This window comes from Dendrobates tinctorius, unplaced genomic scaffold (genome assembly GCF_039654945.1).
Source record: "Dendrobates tinctorius isolate UK_male_01 unplaced genomic scaffold, ASM3965494v1 ptg000015l, whole genome shotgun sequence".
Classification (NCBI taxonomy): domain Eukaryota; kingdom Metazoa; phylum Chordata; class Amphibia; order Anura; family Dendrobatidae; genus Dendrobates; species Dendrobates tinctorius.
Genome location: NW_027361683.1, coordinates 36655434 through 36678332, shown reverse-complemented (window position 1 = coordinate 36678332; position 22899 = coordinate 36655434). Strand labels below are relative to the sequence as shown.

The 22899-nt window shown below is 48.5% G+C and overlaps 1 protein-coding gene across 1 annotated transcript in view; it reads right to left on the bottom strand.

Moving 5' to 3' along the window:
• The window catches only part of PPP1R8 (protein phosphatase 1 regulatory subunit 8), a 42204-nt gene that overhangs the window by 7673 nt on the left and 11632 nt on the right, over positions 1-22899 (bottom strand). The window contains exons 3-4 of the mRNA XM_073563650.1: positions 22068-22221; positions 21639-21856 (exon numbers count right to left, since the gene is read on the bottom strand). Of these exons, the coding sequence (XP_073419751.1) occupies positions 21639-21856; positions 22068-22221 (372 nt within the window). The remainder of the gene's footprint in view (positions 1-21638; positions 21857-22067; positions 22222-22899) is intronic.

Here is a 22899-nt window from a genome sequence, read left to right as displayed (position 1 = left end):
TTTTGCTGGCATCTGATGTTACCATGACCAGGGGAATCTGGGACCAGTTGATTCCCTTGCACAGATTCTGGCGGTCCATCCACCATACTAGTGAAGCTTTCACCTTTCCTGGGGCCTGGACTCTTTTGTTCAGGCAGGTATGATCCCCGTTCCAGCTCCCCAAGATGTGGGACTGGAGTATTCTGGAGTGGGCCTGTGCCCAAGGCACTGACTGGATGCAGGAGGTCACTGACCCTAGTATAGACATGGCTGACCTGAGGGTTGGGGACCTTTGTTCCCTGAAAGCGGAGATCCTTGATATTATGGACCTCTGATGTTCCTCTGGGAGGAAGGTCATTTGTTGTCTTGAATCTAGGAGGACTCCTAAGAATTTTATCTCCTGGGAGGGCTGGATCTGTGACTTTTTTATATTCGGGATCCACCCCAATGATTGCAGAATACTCAGGGTTTGAGTCACCTGGCTTTCCAGGATCTGGTAGGAGGCTCCTATTATCAGCAGGTCGTCCAGGTAGGGCACAATGCATATGCCCTGCCCTCTGATGTGGGACACAGCTTCTGCCATAACCTTGGAAAATACTCGAGGGGCAGAGGATATTCCAAAGGGAAGCACGTTGTACTGATAGTGCCTGACTTCTGTACCCTGGCGGATCGCAAACCTCAGATACCTCCTGTGAGAAGGATGTATGGGGATGTGAAAATAGACATCCTTTAAGTCTATGGTTGCCATGAAGTGAGACGGCCCTATCAGAGGAATGGCGGTCTTCACCGACTCCATCTTGAATCTGTGATATACGATGTGTCGGTTGAGGCCCTTCATTATAGTGGTTTGAAAAAACCACTATATTGTAATCCGAACGCTGCTAACTTATTCTTCTTATTATTATTAAGTTGATTTCCGCAATTAATGCGGCCCGAACAGCTACACGCACAGACTCCGTTGAGGTATCGTTTCGAAGCCAGCGTCCATGAGGTGTGCCAAGTATTTTTCGTGTCGATCGGATTTGTAGTTTTTGCGCAATTTGCGTTTGAAAATTTTTTTTCCCCGTCATTGGAATGCACTGTCTCCAATGCATTTCAATGGGAAAAGGCAAAACGTGCCCTGAGGCGATTCAAATGGCAGTTAAGCTCATTGATATGCGCAGGCACAACGCCTACGCCAACGCCTACGAACGTCACATGACGCCCCGAGGACAGAGCTTCTGCCACATAATATCAGCTCTTAAAGCGAAACCCACAGCACGAATGCAAATCTAGCTTCATCACATGACGCATGCCCCTGATAGAGAATGTCCAAATCGGAGGCCGAGCGACCCCCCCCGGCCTCCAAATCGGAGGCCGAGCGACCCCCCCCGGCCTCCAAATCTTACCCAGTGGCCAAGCCCACCAAATCGGACCCAGAGAGGCCCCGCCCACCAAACAGGACCCTGTGGGGCCCCGCCCACCAAATTGGACCCTGTGGGGCCCCGCCCACTAAATCGGACCCAGAGTGGCCCCGCCCACCAAATTGGACCCAGAGTGGTCCCGCCAACCAAATTGGACCCAGAGGGTCTCCGCCCACAAAATCTGACCCTGAGGGGCCCCAACCACAAAATCTGACCCTGAGGGGCACCGGCCACAAAATCGGACCCTGAGGGGCCCAACCCACATAATCGGACCCTGAGGGGCCACGGCCAGAAAATCGGACCCTGAGGGGATCCGGCCACAAAATCGGACCCCGAGGGGCCCCGGCCACAAAATCGGACCCTGAGGGGCCACACCCACAAAATCGGAGCCTGAGAGATCCCCGCCAACAATTCAAGCCCTGAGGCGCCCAGGCCGAGGAATCGGATCCTGAGGGGCCCCACCCACCAAATCAGACCCTGAGGCCAAAAGTGGCCTCTGAGAGGCACTCACAGTTAAAACGGATCCTGAGTTGAAAGTCTTGCAGGGGCAGCAGGCAAGTCTCTCTTAAAGGGGCAGCCCGGGCACCATTTCAAACCACTATCTGTACTTCCTTCAGGAAATACACATCTAGTATTTATTATTATTCTTGCCTCTCCTGTGGGTTTTCTCACTAGGAACAGTCTGGAATAATGCCCTCTTCCCCGTTCCTCCACAGGGACCGGAGAGATGGCATTTGATTGGAGCAGGAGCTGGATGCCAGTTTTTAGTGCTGGGGACTCCCGAGGTGGTAGGAGGTAACTCATACCCCGCAGGGGGAAGGATTCGAGTTCTAGCAGTAGGCACTCCCTGATCACGCTGAGGACCCAGGGGCTGTTGGAAATCATCTGCCAAGAGTGAATGAACCTCGAAAGCCTTCCCCCCACCGGGGTTGAGTCATTGTTTTTCTTGTGGCTGTTGCTGCTGCTGCTGGGGGACCAGGATGTTCCTGCCTCTCCCCTTAGCATAACTCCATCTTCCCGTCTTTCCCTTGCCTCTCGGCTGGGATGGCTGATTCTGGGGTGCTCGAAAAAGCTGCTTTTTTGTGGTCCTCTGCTCAGGAAGCACCTTCTTATCTGTGGCCTTTTCAAGAATTTCATCTAAGGCCGGGCCAAAGACATGTTCACCCTTGAAGGGTAAGGAGCAGAGTTTAACCTTGGAAGTCACATCCCCGCTCCACGTTTTAAGCCAAAGGGCCCGTCTTGCAGAATTGGACTGGACCATGGCTCTGGCAGAGGTGCGGATCATCTCGATTGATGCATTGGCCAAGAAGCCTGTAGCTCTCTGTAGTATGGGAAGGGAGTCAAGGAGGTCACCTCTTGAGGTTCCCCGGGAAATATGACTCTCTAGTTCCTCTATCCATTGGAAGAGAGACCTAGAGACACATGTGGACGCTATTCCTGATTTTAGGGAGAAGGCAGAAGTTTCCCAGGCTTTTCTTAGGAGGCTTTCTGCCTTACGGTCCATCGGGTCTCTAAGCTGGGACACGTCATCAAATGGAAGGACTGTCTTTTTCACCACTCTCGCCACCTGGACATCAACCTTCGGGATGTCCCAATTAAACTCCTCTCCTTCCAGGGGGAAATCTATGCCTGAGCTCCGACGGGGCTGAGTAGCGCTTCTCTGGGTACTCCCATTCCTGAGAGATCATGTCTACTATGCTCTTAAGAACTGGAAACCTGTTTGTCTGGGTCCCTCAAATCCTCCGAACATGCAGTCCTGTGCTGAGTAACTGGTTCGTCCTCTAGGCCCATGGTGGCCCGCACAGCACTGACCAGCTCCTCCACATATTCCGCAGAAAGGAGGTATCTCCTAGTTTCGGCTGATTTGGAAGTTCCCGGTTGTTCCCAACTCTCGGAGCCTGAATTATATGACCTCTCTGATTCGGATTCCGAGTCCTCTATTTGTATTTTCCGTTTTTTTGGGATGGGGAGCCTACAATAGGAGGAGGAGGAGGTGGTGGTGGGGGAGACAGGGCAGCCAGAGAGGTCTGGACCTGATGAGTAACCAGGCTACGGATTTCGTCAATTAGTGACGGGTACTCAGCCCTTACCACCCTGTCCGTGCAAGCCTGACAGTTTTTTCACCCAATTTGAGGGAAGTTTTGAACTGCATATGGCACATTTGGCTGACTTGCTGGTGGTATTGGTGCTTTTGTGGGCAGACTTTTCTCCCTATAAAAAAGGGGGAGAAGCATTTTGAGGATCTTTATCCCAGGACCGCACCACTAGGACCCACCCCAGGTAACACTCACTGTGGCTGGGGCAGCGCTGGGCTCTGCAGACGCAGGGCAGGAAGAACCGTCCATGCTGACAGGGGATTTCGTCTTACCTGTCGGCGTCTTCCGGCGGGTTAATAAGGGGATAACCCCGCCCTCAGCGCAGTTTTTCATTTTTCCCCCTCCTCCTCCCTGGGTCCTGGAGCAGGCACAGCGGGTGCTGGCGAGCTCCACGCGCCAGCAGCTGAATGGGGGCCGCCATGATAGGAAGTCGTCAGACATACCACGGAAGTGACCGTGCGTGACGTCACTTCCGGGTCACCGCACAGCGCGCAGCAGGCGGAGGAGAGACCGGAGAGCTGCGGGAGGCTCTCTGGCATGCTTTACTCCGCCTGGGAGAGCGCGGGTGGGCCAGGAACGGTCCCGAATTCTAAGAAGACGGGAGCAGTCTGGAGGAGGGGAGGCAGCGCCACCGACCACCACTGCCCGGCTTAGGATACCAGGTACGCTGCAGCAGCCGGCCACACAGCATACCGAACCTCTCCATGCCCCATGGGGGACAGGAAAGACACTGGTGAGAGGGAGGTGGGTGGGACCTTTTAACCTCTCGTACTTCCTGTCCCCCATTAGGGCATGGAGACAACCTCCTATGCTGTCGTGGAAGGTTGCTAGAGAAAAAGACCATTTATTATACTCACCTGCGGGGCAGTCCAATCTGCGGGGTGTCGCTCTTCTTGGTCAGGAAGCTCACCTCTAACGATAGCCATCCTCCTTTTTGGTTTGTGTAGATGACAAGTCCCAGCATCATCCACATTCTGCTCAGCACCACGCTCCTGCGCAGGCGTAATCTGTCCTGTTGAGGACAGAGCAAAGTTCTGCAGTGCGGAGGCGCCAGGGCTCTCTGACCTTTCCTGGCGCCTGAGCTCTGGAATACTTTGCTCTGCCCTCAACAGGACACATAAGTACGCCTGCGCAGGAGCGCGATGCCAAGGAGACTGTGTGGATGATGCAGGGTTGCGTCATCCATATGAAGCAAGCAGGAGGACAGCACTGAAGGAAGATGGGAAGTGCCGACCCGGACCTGCAACACCCCTTGGACCAGACCACCCCGCAGGTGAGTAAAATAAGTTATTTTTCTTCTCTTACAGGTCAGGTTGAGAGCATATATACAGCATTATAGAAGCCCTGAAAAGCGGTTGCCATATCTCATATTGGCCTAACCTGGTGACAGGTTCCCTTTATCTTATGTATTTTGTTACTTATTTGGCAATTATTGACGTACAGCAGCTTTTAGAAATGTGCTTTCCGCTACTGATGTCTTATTTTCTAATAATTTGGCATAATGATTTTTCACTATATACTAGTTCATTTGACATATCCAGCCCCCATCATACATATATTGTTTTAGATTTTGTTTTTTATTCTCTTGTTGTGCAATTATGTTTTATTATTCTATTGTGTTATCAAGTTCTAATTTTCATTATTAAAGTATCATATTGTACATTTTCACTTTGATACATTCTTTTGTTGGTGTGTTACATTTATGGTTTTCATTGAATGGTAAATTATTTATGGCATTTCTTTTCTATATAGGTTTTCACAGGCTGAACAGATTTGAAGTCGAGATTTTCAAATTGACACTGTTCATATATTTTTTTCCAAGTATGATCCCTTTGAGCTCCCAAACAGAATCTTGGTACAGACATGGCTAGGAGCATAGGAGGCACATTTTATTATTTTTTTTTTTTTTTTTAGTTTTCCATCATATTTGTTTTTGGAAATGCTTTTTAAAATTTTGCGTTTGAGTCTGCATGGGTAAAATATCAATAAAAATATTCTTGTGACATGTCGGGTGGAAGCATGTACATTTCTTAAGTTCTGAGTAGAATGGTGATTCTCTGTTTCTCTGTCTTGGTTCTGGCCTGAGTTATGCGGAGAAACGTAAAGTGCAACACAAAAATTAACTTTGAAAATAAAAATAAAATAAAAAAAAAAGTATAAATTTTTTTTCTTCATATTTTGCATTCTCTAACACACTATTGCCAAAGATCAAAATCTCAAAAGACTTAGAGATTACCCAAATTCATTGTTGTACCGGTACTCTTGAAACAGAGGTTTGTTTTTTTTTCAATATTTTTAATAAATCATTGTTTTAAAAGTCTTTCTAAACTGTAATTAGCTTAGTGTTATTTTTTATTCTAATTATTTTATTTTAAGTGCCATTTTTAATAGCTATTATCTCAGTTTGCACGTTTCCTCCAGTTTCCTCAAACGCTCCAACGAGATACTGATAGGTAATCTATGGGGACAGTGATGTCTGTTAAATGCTGCGGAAATATAAACCTACAAAGCGGAGTTAAACCACTGTAAGAAAAGGGCCATCTTTCCCTCATTTTGCACACAGTCACAAAGGGAGGGAAGACATTAAGAAGACAGGAGGGAGAGTACACAGAACAAATTTACAACTATTTTACAGGTTGCTTGACTTGACCATTTTTTTCGAACATTAGCACCCTATTCTGGCCAGTAGTTGGAAATATTTTTTCTCATCTCCAATGAAAATGTCGCATACATTTGTTGATTAATAAAAATGAAAAGTCTTGATCGCATCAACAACGCAGGTCTATAACTTCTGTACTGCAGTTTAGGTATGCCCGTTAAGATGACTGAGACAGGTCTACTAAGCCTTGCTTTTGGCAGCACCTAACAAGCATACACGGAAGGCTTAGGGACCTTGAGGCTGCATCTAAGGCCTGTTTCACACTTCCGTTTTTTCAAATCCGTCAAAATCCGTTGTTTTCCGTAAAAAAACGGATCCGCCATTTTTTGCAGGATCCGTTTTTTTTGTCCCATAGACTTCCATTACGGTTACAGCGGATCCGTCAAAAAAACGGATCCGTTTTTAAAAAACGGATCCGTTTGCATCAGTTTCCGTCAAAAAAACGGAAACGGATCCGTTTGGCGGACACAAAAACGGAAGTGTGAAACAGGCCTAAGATCTTTTGCACCCTGTGATCAGATGTTTAAATGGAGTCTCACCAGCAAAAGTCCAAATTAATCTGTTTTAACATTTACATGGGGAACATAGCTCGTAAACATCATCAGTCATATACATTTTAATGTTATAGTAACAGTAAAATATACTTTAATAAGCAACTGAGGGGGCTTTGATGTACCCTTGACATGGTCCACAGCTTGGTGCACAGTTCTGTATAATGCAGAGACCCTTATTGTGATTCCCATTTCTGCACAGACACTGGTGGTCGGCGCTCATAGCAATGCTGTAATTCTGCTACATATAGGCGATCTGCTCATCGCCTATATGTACAGTAGCAGAGCCGATCAAGTTGTGGCAGCTTCTTTTGTTTTGAAAAAAAATAAAAAATATAAAAGTTGAAATCACTCCCTTTCACCCCATTCAAAATAAAACCATAAAAAAAAAAAAAAGGATTAACCAGATTGCTAAACGGCGTAGCAGGAGAAATAATCAAATTGCCAGAATTAAGTTTTTTTGGTCGCCGCGACACTGCATTAAAATGCAATAACGGACAACCAAAATAAGGTATCTGCAGATAAATGGTACCCTTAAAAACGTCAGCTAGGCACGCAAAAAATAAGCCCTCACCCAACCCCAGATCACGAAAAATAGAGACGCTACGGGTATCGGAAAGTGGCAAAAAAAATTTTTTTAAGCAAACTTTGGAATTTTTTTTCATTACTTAGATGAAAGAGAACCTAGGCATGTTTGGTGTCTGTGAACTCATAATTACCAGGAGAATCATAATGGCAGGTCAGTTTTAGCATTTGGTGAACCTAGCAAAAATGCCAAAAAAAAAAAAACCATGTGTGAGATTGCACTGTTTTGCAATTTCACCGCACTTTGAATTTTTTTTCTCGTTTTCAAGTACACGACATGCTAAAACCAACTATGTCTTTCAAAAGTACAACTCGTCCTGCATAAAATAAGCCCTCACATGGCCATATTGACGGAAAAATAAAAAATTATGGCTCGGGGAAGAAGGGGGGGGCGAAAAACGAAAACCGAAAAAAGCTCCAGTTTTTACAGTGTCCTACGGCTATCTCACGTGTTGAACAGTCACATGGGTAGGTGTGACTGCTCTACCCGGCCTCTGGTGATACACTGACAGGAAGTAATCTCTCCCACAGTGTATCACTGCGCTGCGGTGGGAGTTCACCAGAATTCATCAGCTCCGGTGCTCTCATTTACGGCACTACCGCTGTGTGAGAACTTTCTCACGTAGCGGTGCCGTAAGTGAAAGCAACGGAGCTGATCAGTTGTTGCACTACAGTGAACTCACAGAGGCTCAGTGATACACTGCGGGAGCGATTACCTCCCGTCAGTATATCGCCGGCGGCCGGGTGACATCATCGTGGGACACACTGTATTAAATGGACTATGGCGGACAGGGAGTATAAGTTGGTTTATTATTTTTGATAGCACGGGGATTAGGTGTTCGGTGAGTGTGTATATTGTATGTAATTACGTAAATGTTTTGATTTTTTTTTTTAACAATTGAACTCAGGCATCGGATGATGGGACTATTCTCCCATCATCAGCTCATGCTGTCTCTGTTATATGTGACAGCAGACATAGCTGGATGGGAGTAGTAGTCTCATCATACGACGCCCAAGTACAATCACTATGGGCTGTTCGTTGCATGGGTACATGCAGACAGACGCCCACACATTCTCTGCCTACATACATTCTCTTCCTTGTTCTGACATTTCCTTTGACAATTCTGCAGCATTTTTGGCAGCAAATACGCAAACCTTTTTAGACCTGCGTTTTTGCTGCAGATTTGACGGACTCAATTGAAGTCAATGAGTCAAAAGTCAAAAATGCTGCAGGAACGCAAAAAGAATTGACATGCTGCTGAAAATAAAACGCTGCAAATATGGATGGAAATTTACGGATCATGTGCATAACACTTCAGGATTGTCATTGCATTACCTTGCTTTAGTAATCCACTGCGTTTTTGGAGCATTTCCGTGCGTAAAAAAACGCAGAGAAAATGCATCAAAAATACATTGTGTGCACATAGCCCAATCGTTTTCTGCAAATCCGCTCACTACCCTTTCAGGTGTATCAGGTGGCATCGGCAAAAAGCCAGTGTCAGTACAGGAGCACAGAAGCAGGGATTTATTTTAATATACGGTACATTAGGATCTGACCAAGCAAGCGACAATCGCAATAAAGAACTCTGCTTAACATGCAAATCGGAGGGCACAGAGATGCACCAAGGAATAGGCCATCCCTAGCTACGGTGCACCGAAGACCCATCATTTGCTTATTGAAAGTAAATTTTCCTGCAAATTGAACTTAAAAATGTTTATCCCTAGTATGATTTTTATAGGGGCAAAGTGTCACATATAAATGTTTAAGCTGTTTAATTTGCGCTTTGGGAGGGCGACAGACTCTTTTTACGGGTTTAAATACCCAGGATTAAAATTATCCACAGAAGTTGCAGCAGAGTAATGTCCTCGCTCGAGTCTACTATATCCTCATACTATACATATGAAACAATAGCCCTAACTCCTTGGTGGCAGAGCAGCCTATACACAGCGGCTGCTGAAGTGAATAGCAATAAAGAACCTTTGGGAGCTTAGATCCCTAGAATAGAATCAAAGAGGTGTGTGTATAAGTAAAGTCACAAATTCAATCTTAACTCTGCTTGTGCCAAAGTATAAAAATGAGCATATAAATACATACAAGTTGCACCAACTTAGGAACAAAAATAAAAATAGGCGGACAACAGCGTTTGACAGCGGCACTATTTAATAGCTGCGGGTGGATCACAATTCCACCTGCAGCTATTGCGAGTACATGTCAGCTGTTCAAAAGAGTTGACATGTCCCTGGAAATATGTGGGCTTACCGCCGGAGACCACATCAAAGGGAGGGAAATTGGCGTAATTATACGTCCGATGTCGGTAAGGGGTTAAAGGCTTTTTTACACTTTGGCACAAGCAGGGTTAAGATTGAATTTGTGACTTTACTTATACACACACACCTCTTTTTGATTCTATTATAGGGATCTAAGCTCCCAAAGGTTCTTTATTGCTATTCATGATTCATAGAGAGTATCTCTTATAAAGAAATATGATTGTTATATCTATCTCTGATTGTAGCTAGGTTTTCATGATATGGAGTTATACCTAATGCCATAATTTCCAACAGCAGCTGAATAAATAAATAGCACTCTCTTCGGCAGCAACACCCATCTATGGCCAAGTTCAGACAGGCATTGTAGAACTTGGAGAAGTCATATCCGCACACTGAGCAGTTGTGTGCAAGTCCATAGAGTTTACTGTATATTACAGACTGTAAGACGCACTTTTTCCCCAAAAAAATTTGGGAGGAAAGTGGGGTGGGCGTCTTATAGTCGGAACGCAGACTTACCGGGGGGTACGGCAGTGGTGTAGCAGTGTCCCTTCCTCAGGGAGCCGGCAGCAGCAGAGGGGTGGTGATGCTGATGCTCGGTGTCAGCGGTGAGCAGTGCGGAGTACATCATTGGTTTCCCTGCGGCCTTCTTCCTGAAGCGTGGACCGCCGGAGGGGGCATGAGCGCGGAACGAGACCTCGGCTGGGCCTCTCTCACTCCATTTTCCTGAGGCTGTAGGCTTCAGGAAAATGGCCACCAGAGGCCGCACGTGCGAAGATTGAGATCTCGGCAGCCCTCGGATTCCGGAAAATGGCTGCCGAGAAAGCAATGATGCACTCGGCTCTGCTTACCGTGGACATCGGGCCGAAGCATCGCCACATTTCTGCTGATGGCATCCTGAGGAAGGAACTCTGCTCCATGGAACAGACTCTGCTCTACCTCATCACTGACATCGCACAGCTGGGAAACCCCGGGACTTCAGCATTGCCCCACTTCTGCCGCCGTTGGCTTCCTGAGAAAGGGACCATACCTCCTGTTTCCAGCTCTAACACAGGTCCTCAAGTATGATACCTTAAATTTGGACGATAAGGCTGACCCCCATCTTATAAAAATCTTTTTTTTGGCTATTTTCCACCTCAAAATTTGGGGTGCGTCTTATGGTCCGGAAAACAACAGGATGTTTGGCTGCTTACCGTAAAATCTGTTTCTCGAGGCCTTCATTGGGGGACACAGGAACCATGGGTGTATGCTGCTGCCACTAGGAGGCTGACAGTATGCAAATAAGAAAGTTAGCTCCTCTGCAGTATACACCCCACCGACTGGCGCTCAATTATTCAGTTAGTGAGAAAGCAGTAGGAGAAGCAATAGAATATAGAGTAAACCAACAATTCAACTAGAACTATATTACATAGAACAAAGTGCAGAAGTTGAAAACATGGGAGGGTGCTGTGTCCCCCAATGAAGGCTCCGAGAAACATTTTACGGTAAGCAACCAAAAATCCTGTTTTCTCTATCGCTTCATTGGGGGACACAGGAACCATGCGACTTCCCAAAGCAGTCCCTGGGGTGGGAAACAAAACTTCCATCAGGTCAGCGGACTCACCACCACTGCCTGCAAGATCCTTCTTCCTAGGCTGGCATCCGCCGAAGCTTTGGTGTGGACCTTGTAAAATTTTACAAAAGTGTGAACATAGGACCAGGTTGCAGCTTTACAGAGCTGCATCGCAGAAGCCCTGTGGTGCACCGCCCAGGATGCGCCCAGTGCCCGAGTGGAGTGAGCCTTAATCCCAGAAGGGGGCACTCTGTTCTTTATCTGGTAAGCCTCTAAGATAGCCGATCTGATCCAGCGCGCAATAGTCGCCTTGGAGGTCGACAAGCCTTTTCAAGCCCCATCTGGGATGACGAAAAGCGAGTCTGTCTTCCGAAACGCATCAGTTCTAGCCAAGTAGACCTTCGTCGCCCTGACCAGGTCTAATCTGTTCAAGGAGCGTTCCCGGGGATGAACTGGAGCCGGGCAGAAGGAAGGTAGAACGATGTCTTCATTCAAGTGGAAAACAGATACCACCTTGGGAAGAAAGGACGGTGGAGGCCATAGAACAACTTTATCTTGGTGAATCACTAAAAAAGGAGGTTGACAAGAAAGAGCTGCCAACTCCGAGACACGTCGGATGGAAGTAATGGCCACTAGAAAGGCCACTTTCCAAGAGAGAAGAGATAGAGAAACCTCCTTGAGAGGCTCAAAGTGGGAACCTTGTAGAGCCTCTAGGACCAAATGGAGATCCCAGGGATCCACTGGAGCCCGATACGGAGGAACTGCATGGGCCGCCCCTTGTAAAAGACGTAGTTACTCACCGGTTAACGGTATTTTTCGGAGTCCATGCCAGCACCACCTGAGAGAGGGGATCCGCCCTCCGGGAACAGGAAATCCTACAGATACATAAGGGCAGCACCTCTCCCACGCATCAGTTGGTTTACAAAGCACAAGAGGACCGCAATGGTTAATAGCATAATTTATATACAATACTCTACACGACTATCAATTACCCGTGCACACCCAAATTAAACTAAAGGGAGGGAATATACGGGTGCTGTCATGGACTCCGAAAAATACCGTTAAAGTCGTAGGTACTCACCGGTTATTCGGTCATCCATGACAGCATCACCTGAGAGAATTACAGAGAGTAATAATTACTTTAGGGAGGGAATACAGCCTGCAGAACCCTGACACCAGCTGCTCGGAGAGGACCAAGTAGCTGCCTTACATATTTGGTCGATTGAGACCTCCGATCTCTCGGCCCACGAAGTTGCCATGGCCCTGGTGGAATGCGCCCTCAGCCTGCCAGGGGCCGGATTGCCTTTTGAGGTGTATGCTAAAGAAATTGCCTCCCTAATCCATCTCGCTAGCGAACTTTTTGAAGCTCTAAGGCCCTTTCTAGTGCCCTGATAGGAAATAAATAAGGCATTATCTTTTTTCCAGGGGTCGGTGACTGCCAGGTACTCTAGGAGACATCTCCTAACATCTAGCGTGTGTAATTTCCTTTCCTTATCGTTCGTGGGATTAGGGAGGAAGGATGGAAGAACTATCTCCTGAGTTCTATGGAAACTGGAGGCTACTTTAGGCAGGCATGCTGGATCAGGTGTAAGAATTACCCTATCATCCCTGAATTGTATGTAAGGAGGGAGTCTAGATAGTGCTTGGATGTCACTCATTCTACAGGCAGATGTCAACGCCACCAGGAGAGCCACTTTAAGGGATAGGTTTTTCGTGGAGGCTGATGATATAGGTTCAAACGGGGCCTCTGTCATGACTAAGAACTAGGTTTAGATCCCATGGCATAAATTTATTTTTCACTAACAGTCTGGACCTGCCTATTGCTTTAATGAACCTATTGATCCAATGGTTATTGGTGATGTTGCATTTGAACAGTGCCCCAAGAGCAGACACCTGTACCTTGAGGGTGCTGGTGGAGAGTCCCAAATCCAGACCTTTTTGCAAGAACTCTAAGATCTGCGCTATGGGAGTGGGCTGTCCAGCTACTACCCCTGAACTCTGCAGGAATTTCTTCCAGATCCTGACGTAGATTTTTGTTGTAACCGGCTTTCTGCTTTTAAGCAGGGTGTTAATTAGGGCCGGGGAAAAACCTCTCTCTCTTAGCAGTGCCCGTTCAAAATCCACGCCGTCAGATGTAGGCCAGCTACCTGAGGATGGTAAACTGGGCCCTGGGACTGGAGGTCTGGGATGTCTGGTAGGACCCAAGGGTCGGATACCGACAAGGTCCTCAGGCACGAGAACCATGCCCTCCTGGGCTGCTGTTTTTCCTACAATTAGGAAGTCATCCAGGTAGGGGATTACCAGGATGTCTGCCTCCCGTAGATGAGCCATAACTTCCACTATCACTTTAGTGAACACCCGGGGGACCACTGCTATACCAAAGGGAAGGGCGACATATTGGAAATGCTGTAACAACCCCTCCAAATGAACTGCCACTCTAAGCAAACGCTGATGAGGCGCATAGATGGGTATATGGTAATAAGCGTCCTTTAAATCCAACACCACCATAAAACAATTTTTAAACAGCAACTTTATTGTGGAGCTGATCGTTTCCATTTTGAAAGGTCGAATGACTAGGTATCTGTTAAGCGCCCTCAGATTAATTATGGTCCTGTAGAAATTATCCGGTTTACGGACCAAAAATACGGGGGAGTAGAAGCCTTCACCCTTCTCTGCCTCTGGTACTTTTGTCAGTACCCCCTTCTGGCATAGATCAATAACCTCAGTTTCTAGGGCAGTCTGTTCCGCCAAGGAAGATCCAAGCGGAGTGGCTCTAAAGCTGTTCTGGGGAACACAGGCAAATTCGAGCTTTAGGCCTGCAGCCACCAACCCCAGGATCCAGTTACTGTTCGAGATCCGAGACCAGGCTGGGTAGAAGGCCGATAGTCTACCTCCCACCGGGGCTTCTAGTCATTGGGGAGGTTTCTTGGACTCACGGGATGCTTCTTGGCATCCCCCTCCAAACATAAAACCAGTACCTTTTCGTTTCTTATCTTCCCATCTGCCCCGGTCCCTGGACGACCTCCTCTGAAAAAAATCTCTTCCTAGCAAAGGGACGCCTATAGGAAGTGGTGGGTAGGGAAGGAAATTTCTTTTTATCATCGCCAGCCTTCTCCAGGAGTTCATCTAGGACGGGTCCAAATAAATATTCTCCCTCACATGAGATGGAGCAAAGCCAGGATCTGGCCTGGATATCCCCGGGCCAGCATTTCAGCCATATAGCCCGTCGGACTGCATTTGAAAGCCCTGCGGCCTTGGCCGCCATTCTCGCAGAATCTGCTGAAGCGTCGGCTAAAAAGGCTGCCGCATCCTGGATGGTAGGTAGGGTTTTTATGATAGACTCCCTCGAGGCTCTGTCCACTAGCTGTGTTTCTAATTGGTCCAACCAGACCATCATAGATCTGGCCGTGCAGGTAGCTGCGACCGCCGGTCTCAGGGCGCCAGCTGACATTTCCCATGTGCCTTTCAAATAGGAGTCCGCCTTTTTATCCAGCGGATCCTTCAAAGAGACCATGTCCTCAAAGGGAAAAGTGGATTTTTTTGGATGCCTTCGCCACTGCTGCATCCAATTTCGGGGCTTTGTCCCATTTATTCACCATAGGATCCTCAAAGGGATATCACCTTTTAAAGGCTGGTGGTAGGGAGCCTTTCCTTTCCGGTTTTCTCCATTCTTTATTAATCAAATTTTGGACCTTGTCGTTTAACGGGAACGACTTACGTTTCCTGGGGTCTAAACCCCCGAACATTAGGTCCTGCGCTGACCGTTCAGGTCTGGCGTCTGTTACCCCCATGGTAGCCCTAACTGCCTTGACTAGCTTGTCCACTTGGTCAAGACCTAGGCAGAAACAGCTGGCGTCTTCCTCTGAAGAGGATGCAGAGGTGGAGGGTTCTGAGGAGTCTTCGTTCCCTCTAGGGTCTGCTGAAGAGCCTGAGAAGCTCGCTCTTTCTCTTCCTAGACGACTCCCCCTGGGGTACGGATTTTAGGGCTTTAACCTCCGCTCTGATTATCTCCCTTAGACTTGTAGCGAAGTCAGGGGTCTCTTCTGCCACCGTCTGCCGTATGCATGACTGGCACAGCCTATTAGGGTAGGCATCCGGCAAGGGGCATTTACAAAGGGCGCATTCCCTGTTTTTTGCCTTGTCGGTACATTTCTTCCCCCTATAAGGAGGAAAAACATAAAGGGAAACACTGCATCAGGGCACATTCACGAAGATCTCTTACCCTGAGCAGAAGGCGTAGGTACCGGATCACGGGGGGGGGGGGGGGGGGGGGGGCGAGCTGGATCCTTCGGCCTGGAGGAACTTCTATGGCCGGATTGTCCAGTTTGTTTCGTCTTTTGCTGGGAGCTGGTTTGGGAACTCTCTGAGGTACGTTCCTGCTCTTTGTCCAGCTGTGGCACGGGAGCTTCCGGCTCGTCCATCCTGCCTCTGAGCTTGAAGCCGCTCGGCAGAGCATCTGTGCCCTTTTTCGCCACTTCCGGTCCGGGAGCGCGCGGCGACCCGCAGGCCATCAACGTTACCGGCCCCGCCCCCCGCCACTTCCGGCTCGGGCGTGCAGGCCACCGACCCCGCTCCGTCACATCCGGTTCGGGCGCGCGCGAGGACGTGCAGACCACCGGCCCCGCTTCTCTCCCGTGCCACCCCGGCCCGGCGCAAGCGAGGATGCGCAGGCCACGGCGCCACCGACACCCAGCGCTCCCCGAGCGCCACCGAAGCGCAGCCGCAAGGCCCCGACTGCGACCCAGGCGAGGGGAGCTGCAGCAGCCAGGACAATGACCAGAATCCTGGGTAGGGAACCTACTTACCCGCCGGCGCCGGCCCAGGAGACGGGCATCCACCGGACCCCGCTCCCACCTGCCCGCACACTGTCGTGAAACCCTGCGTGGGTCACCGTGGCGCTTCCAGGGGACTCCGCACTGCCCAAGGTAGGAGACCCCCCCCCCCGCTACCTGAGTCAGACAGCCGGCCTGGGGATTCCTTCGTCCATGATGGCATGATCTGTAGGGAATCCTGTCCTCCAGGAACAGGAAACCAAAACTGATGCGAGGGAGAGGTGCCGCCCTTATGTATCTGTAGGATTTCCTGTTCCCGGAGGGAGGATCCCCTCTCTCAGGTGGTGCTGTCATGGACGACCGAATAAAAGGTCTTTACCTCCGGCCGAAACGAAAAGAATTGAAAGCGCCGAAACTTGCCCCTTTAGAGAAATAAGGGTCAGACTCCCGTCCAGGCCTACCTGGAGGAATGCTAGAATAGAAGGAAGCGAGAAAGACATTAGCGAAATGCGATTGGACTCACACCAACGAAAATATGCCTTCCACGTTCTATAGTATATTTTGGAAGACGAAGGCTTCCTAGCCCAGATCATTGTGTGAATTTACCTGATCTGAAAATCATGACCTTTTTCAGTAGCGCGGTCTCAATAGCCACACCGTCAAATTGAGCGACCGAGAATTGGGGTGGTAAATCGGACCCTGAGACAGCAGATTTGGTCTGTCTGGAAGTGTCCAAGGAGCGTCCGTGAGAAGGTTGACGATGTCCGAGAACCAAGACCTTCTGGGCCAATCCGGCGCGATGAGGATGACTGGTACCCCTTCTGCCTTGATCTTCAACAGCTTAGGAAGAAGAGGAAGAGGAGGGAAGAGGAAGAGGAGGGAACAGATAGGGGAGTGCGAACTGTGACCAAGGAATGGTCAGAGCATCGGCGCCCACCGCGAGGGAATCGCGGGCCCTGGATACGAACCGTGGAACTTTCTTGCTTAGGCGGGTTGCCATCAGATCCAAGTCCGGAGTACCCCAACGAAGGCAAATCTGATGGAAGACTTCCTGATGCAAGGACCATTCCCCTGCCGCAAAGCCTTTGCGGCTGAGAAAATCCGCGGCCTCGTTTTCCACACCCGGAATGTGTACAGCGGATATCGCTGGAACTGACATTTCTGCCCAATGAAGTATCTTGGATACCTCGGCCAGCGCCGAGGAACTCAGAGTCCCTCCCTGGTGGTTGATATATGCCACCGCTGTGGCATTGTCCGTCAGAATCCAGATTGGCAGACCTCTGAGCAGCTTGTCCCAATGAATCAGGGACAGGAAAATAGCCCGTATCTCTAGGACGTTGATTGGAAGAGATGCTTCCTGTCTCGACCAACGGCCCTGTACTGTGAGATGGAGAAACACTGCGCCCCAGCCCAGCGTCTGTCGTCACCACTTGCCAATGTACCGGAAGGAACGATCGGCCCTGGGCGATAAGAGGAGATGTTAGCCACCAATTGAGGGACAGCTGACCCGAAATGAGAGTCGGTTTGGATGATCCAGTGAGGAGACAGACTTGTTCCACTGCGACAGAATGGCCCGCTGAAGCGGTCTTGAGTGGAATTGAGCGAAGGGAATCGCCTCCGACGTTGCAACCATCCTCCCTAGAACTCTCGTGGCTGATCGGAGGGAAATGATTCCGGGGCCCTGAAGCAAACAAACATCCCGCCGAAGAGTTACTCTCTTGTCGTCGGGAAGGAAGACCTTTGCCTGACGAGTGTCGAAAAGTATGCCTAGAAACACAAGGCGTTGTGTTGGAACCAGGCAGGACTTTTTTGTGTTGATGATCCACCCGAAACGAGCAAGAGTGTCGCAGACAATGGTCAGACTTTCGAGAGCCTGGGACAAGGATGGAGCTTTGATGAGGAAGTCATCGAGGTATGGGAAGAGCACAAGACCTCTGATCCTCAAAATGGCCATCAACGCTGCCATGATCTTTGTAAAAACCCTGGGAGCGGTGGCGAGCCCGAACGCCAGGTCGACAAACTGAAAGTGATCCTGATGTATCGCGAAACGCAGGAACTTTTGATGACCCAGGAAGATTGGGACATGTAGATAGGCATCTTGAATGTCTATGGAGCACAGGAATTCTTGTGCCTCCTTGGAAGCAATTAATGAACGAAGGGACTCCATCCTGAAATGTCGCAGACGGACCCTTTTGTTCAGTAGTTTTAAGTCCAGAATGGGCCGAACCGTGCCTCCTTTTTTCGGCACTACAAACAGGTTTGAATAGAAACCTGTGAATCGATCTTTTTCTGGTAATAGAACAATCACTCCCGACTTGAGAAGAGAGGCGATGACTGTAAAGAAACCCGGCACCAAGGCGGGGTCTATCGGGGGTCGGGATTCGAAGAATCGATCCCGAGGACGAGAAACAAATTCTATTTTGTATCCTAAAGATCAACTTCCCTGACCCAAGCGTCCCTGAAGGCAAGAAAAAGATCTTCCAGGTCTAGCTCTGGTAGATCTACCCTGGGAAGAATGAGATCGCCAGGAAGGAGTGGGCCTAAAGGAGACTCTATCTTGGCGCGGTTGAGGCCTCTGCTGATGGGAAGACGTATTTGCTGTCATGAAGCGACGAAAAGGCCGAAAGGGTCTATACTGACGTTTCGAAGGAGGCCGACGAGATTTTGACTGGGGAAGAAGGGAGCTTGTGCCCCCAGTGGCATCCTTAATGATCTGGTCAAGCCTATCGCCGAAAAAACGCGATCCCTGAAACGGTAAACAGGTGAGGGACTTTTTTGACGATAAGTCCGCTTGCCAAGCCTTAAGCCAAACTGTGCGTCTAATAGCCACCAAGTTGCTTGATGCCTGAGCTGCGCAGGATGTGGCATCCAGGAAGCCAAGACCAAATATTCTCCAGCATGCGAAATTTGGTCGGCGAGATCTGCCAGCTGCTCTGGCTGGTCTCCGGCCAAAATGCCTTGGCGGAGGTCCTTAGCCCATTTCGCTATGGCCTTAGAAGCCCAAGTAGAAGCGAAGGCCGGGCTTAGAACAGAGAACGCCGCTTTGAAGGCTGACTTAGCAAAAGATTCTATGACTCTGTCATTAGTGACTCCTAGAGATGCTCCCCCAGAGATCGAAAGGACCATGCTGTTAGATAGTCTTGAAACCGGAGGGTCCACGGCCGGTGAAGCTGACCAGTCTGCAATGAGTTCCGGCGAAAAAGGATATAACACCCCAAGGCGTTTTCCTCTTTGAAAACGCCTGGTCGGATTTTCTCTCTCTCTGGAAAGAATTTTCTGGAACTCCGAATGATGAGCGAAGACCTTGGAAGGTGGTTTCGACCGTCTGAAAGAAACCTCCTGGTCCACGGGTTCCGAAGGAGAATCTTTGATATTGAAGGACTGGTTAATCGCTGCAATGAGGTTCTGAACCATATCCCTCATATCAGCGATTTGGTCCGAGTCCAGCTCCAAAACATCCTCGGAGGGTCCATCCGAGAAAGTCTCGCTTGGCTCAGGGGAGGAAGATCTTGATAAGGGAGGCTGTTTGGACGGACTATGGGGTGATGTGGAACAGGAAGAGGAACCGGACCAGTGTTCCCGTCTGGCTCTTTTGCGGCTAATATTAACAGGCTCGACCGGAGCATCCTGTGACCTGCTGGGTCCTGCAGAAGCCTGTAGTGGCAACTTATCCAGTACGAACACCAAGGTCTGGGACACCTTGGTGAGCTCCGCCACAGATTGAGAGAGAGAAAACCCACCCTGGGATAGGGGCCTTAACGTCACTCGGGACAACCGGGGGCTCCTGGGCGGTGGGTTCAGTGGGCTTGTTGCAGTCCTGACAGAGGGGAGAGGACTGACCTGATGGAAACTTGCGTTTGCAAGAAGAACATGCAAAATGACTGACAACCACAGAGGAAGAAGCAGAGCGAATTGGTTTAGAATTCGACATTATGAGCTAACCCACTAACAGTGCCAGAGGGTTAGGGGACGGAGAGCTGAGGAGGGTGTCAGTCTGCAGCGCAGAGCTACTCACGGAACCTGTGTACACAGCACGCTGAAGCGAAGACGAGCAGCTGACAGGCTGAGTAAAAGCTGTGAGGTAAAAAGCGCGCTCCTGAAAGCTGTGGGCGGGAATCAGCTCACAAGAGAGGGGGCAGAGCCAACCGCTGTCAGGAGCATAAGAAAACTCCACTCACTCCTATAGGACAACTGGGAGGAGTGGGCGGGCTCCTGCGACGCCTCTAGCCCACAGTGAAGCGGTGGGCGGCACCAGGCGGGCGGGACTGTTCCACTGAAAAAAGCCCGCCTGAAAATGTGGGCGTGGCCTCGCCTCAAAACTAGGCCCGAACTGAAGCCAGGGCCTAAATTAGAAATGGCAGCCGCCGGCCTAAAGAGAACCACAGTTCCGCAACGCTGAGAACGCTAAACACAGGTAATGCCGTTCCCCACCGCCCAGGGGGAATACTATCATGGGAAGGAGAGAGGGGTTCAGCCTGCTGATACTTACCTCCTGCAGTCCTGACTTACCCCATTTCCAGTTGCAGACCGTGTCTCTATCCACCGACAGGCTCTGGTAGGCGAGTGGGTGAGAGACAGAAGGCGAACACGCATACGTGTTCCTGGTCAGTAGAGATATGAGGATACGGGGTGGCAGTACACGCCGTACTCATAGTCTCTTTGTGGGAATACAGATGTGACTATTCACTCTGTATCCCTCCGGAACCTGCAAAGAAACAACGCACACTGAAGTAGATAAGGGTCTAATGAAAGACCCGTGTCCACCTCCTACTGACACTAAGCTAAACTGAGTAATTGAGCGCCAGTCGGTGGGGTGTATACTGCGGATGAGGAGCCAACGTTCTTATTTGCATAGTGTCAGCAGCATACACCCATGGTTTCTGTGTCCCCCAATGAAGCAATAGAGAAATGGTACTTTGGAACTGTTAGGCTATGTGCACACGCTGCGGATTTACCCGCGGATTTGTATCTGCGGATCCACAGGTAAAACCGCAGCTAAAATGACCTGCGGATTGGCCTGCAGTTTTCTCCTGCGGTTTGACACCTGGACAATCTAATAGGTAGCAAACCGAAGCAGAATCCGCAGAAAGAATTGACATGTCAATTCTTTCTGTGGATTCAAAAACCGCAGCTTTTCCACAGTTGAAAATCTACAGCATGTGCACAGCGGATTGTAAATCACATAGACTTACATTGTACTGTACAATGTCTGCAGAACTGCTGCGGATCCGCAGAGGCCAAATCCGCAGCATGTGCACACACCCTAAAGGTATGTGCACACGTTGCGGATTCGTGTGCAAATTTTTCCGCGCAGAATCCGCAGGTCAAAATGCTTGCGTTTGACCTGCGGATTTCACCTGTGGATTCCTATAATGGAATAGGTGTAAAAAAATCCGCACAAAGAATTGACATGCTGCGAAAAATAAATCGCTGCGCTTCCACGTGGAATTTTCTGCAGCATGTGCACAGCGGTTTTTGTTTTCCATACGATAACATGGTACTGTACATCACTTGGAAAACTGCTGCAGATCCGCAAGGCCAAATCCACTGTGGATCCGCAGACAAATCCGCAACGTGTGCACATACCCTAAAACTATAAATTGGCAATACTAGCATTTACTCTTTTCTTTTTAACATTGGCCTGAGGTTTGCGTGAAAAACGGCTAATGTGCACTAGCACACATTAATATCGGGTAGGCCTGCAGTCTGTTTTCCACACTGAGAGAAATTAAACCAATCATTTAAACGTACCCTGTGTCAGATAAGAAACACTTACATCTAGCTCTGTCTCCTCTTCTGGAAGGCCCAAAAGACCTTTTAGCTCATCATCCTCCCCAGCTTTATCATCTCCCTTCAAAGCCGACGGAAGTGTTTGAGGTTTCTCTCGTAGTGTGTACATTCGTGTTGAAGCACCAAAGGAAACAGTGGAGTCAATGGGGATCTGTTGGGGCTTGTGTGCTTCTAAACGAATATGGCCAAGGAAAGTACCATGGGCTGGAGAATAGAAAAGGAACAGTTATTCAATCCTCAATGAAATTGCAACACCAAAAAGATAAGTATGGAAATCACAGGATTGATAGATCTAGACATGTTAATGATATGCAGTGTATAAAGTAGACATATCATAGGCTCAAAATTTAATTCAACTAAATTAATAGAGAGAGACATTGGATTCAGAACAAAATCTTATTGAGAGTATACATACTGCTGTTGAGATCTATGAGAAAGACTCGTTTCAAGTGCTTGTGATAGACTAGGGCTGAATGGACTCTGGAGCAAGACTGATGGTCGATTGTGAAGTCGCACATATCTGGATTTCTCCCAAACAAGTAGTATTTCTTCTCATCAATAATAAGTTTCTGAAGAAAGTGAAACATAGAAAAAAAAAAACCCACATTAAAAAGCTGACACAGATCTCTCACTATAATTAGGTCAAGATACCAGACCTTTGTCCCAACCAGGAAGACGTGTAGAGCCGCCTTAAAAGATTAAAATAGACAAACCACCATGTCTTGATGGGAAACCCTTTTTCTAAATATCTCCACTTGTTACATGGCCTGCGAGTCCACTGATGGCTCAAAAAATGTCTCTGAAGCATGCTGCTCAGCAGGCACAAGAAAGGGCCTCCTGCCTGCGTGAGCACAGTAGATCATAGACTTTCTAATAAAAAAAAAAAAAAAGAATATTTCATTCAAGTCAATAGGACTGACACATAGCAAATGTGTCCGGTATTGTGGATAAGATATTTTGGAAATGCTATTTTGGAGTAGATGAATGAAAGCAAACATATAAAATGCCGTAACAGCCTGGGTTTATGAATGATCACATTAATATGATCTCCTTGTTTTAGGAGGTAATCTCTAGACTTGATGATGATACGCTGCTGCATGTCATATCCTGATTTTCTGCAGCACTTGGTAGTACCTCACATTCAAAGTTGGTACATAAAATAAGAATGCCTCGACGGTGGGAAGATATGTGAAAGCAATTTACTACGTCAATGATAGAAAACAGAGAGGGTTGTTACTAAAGGAGTT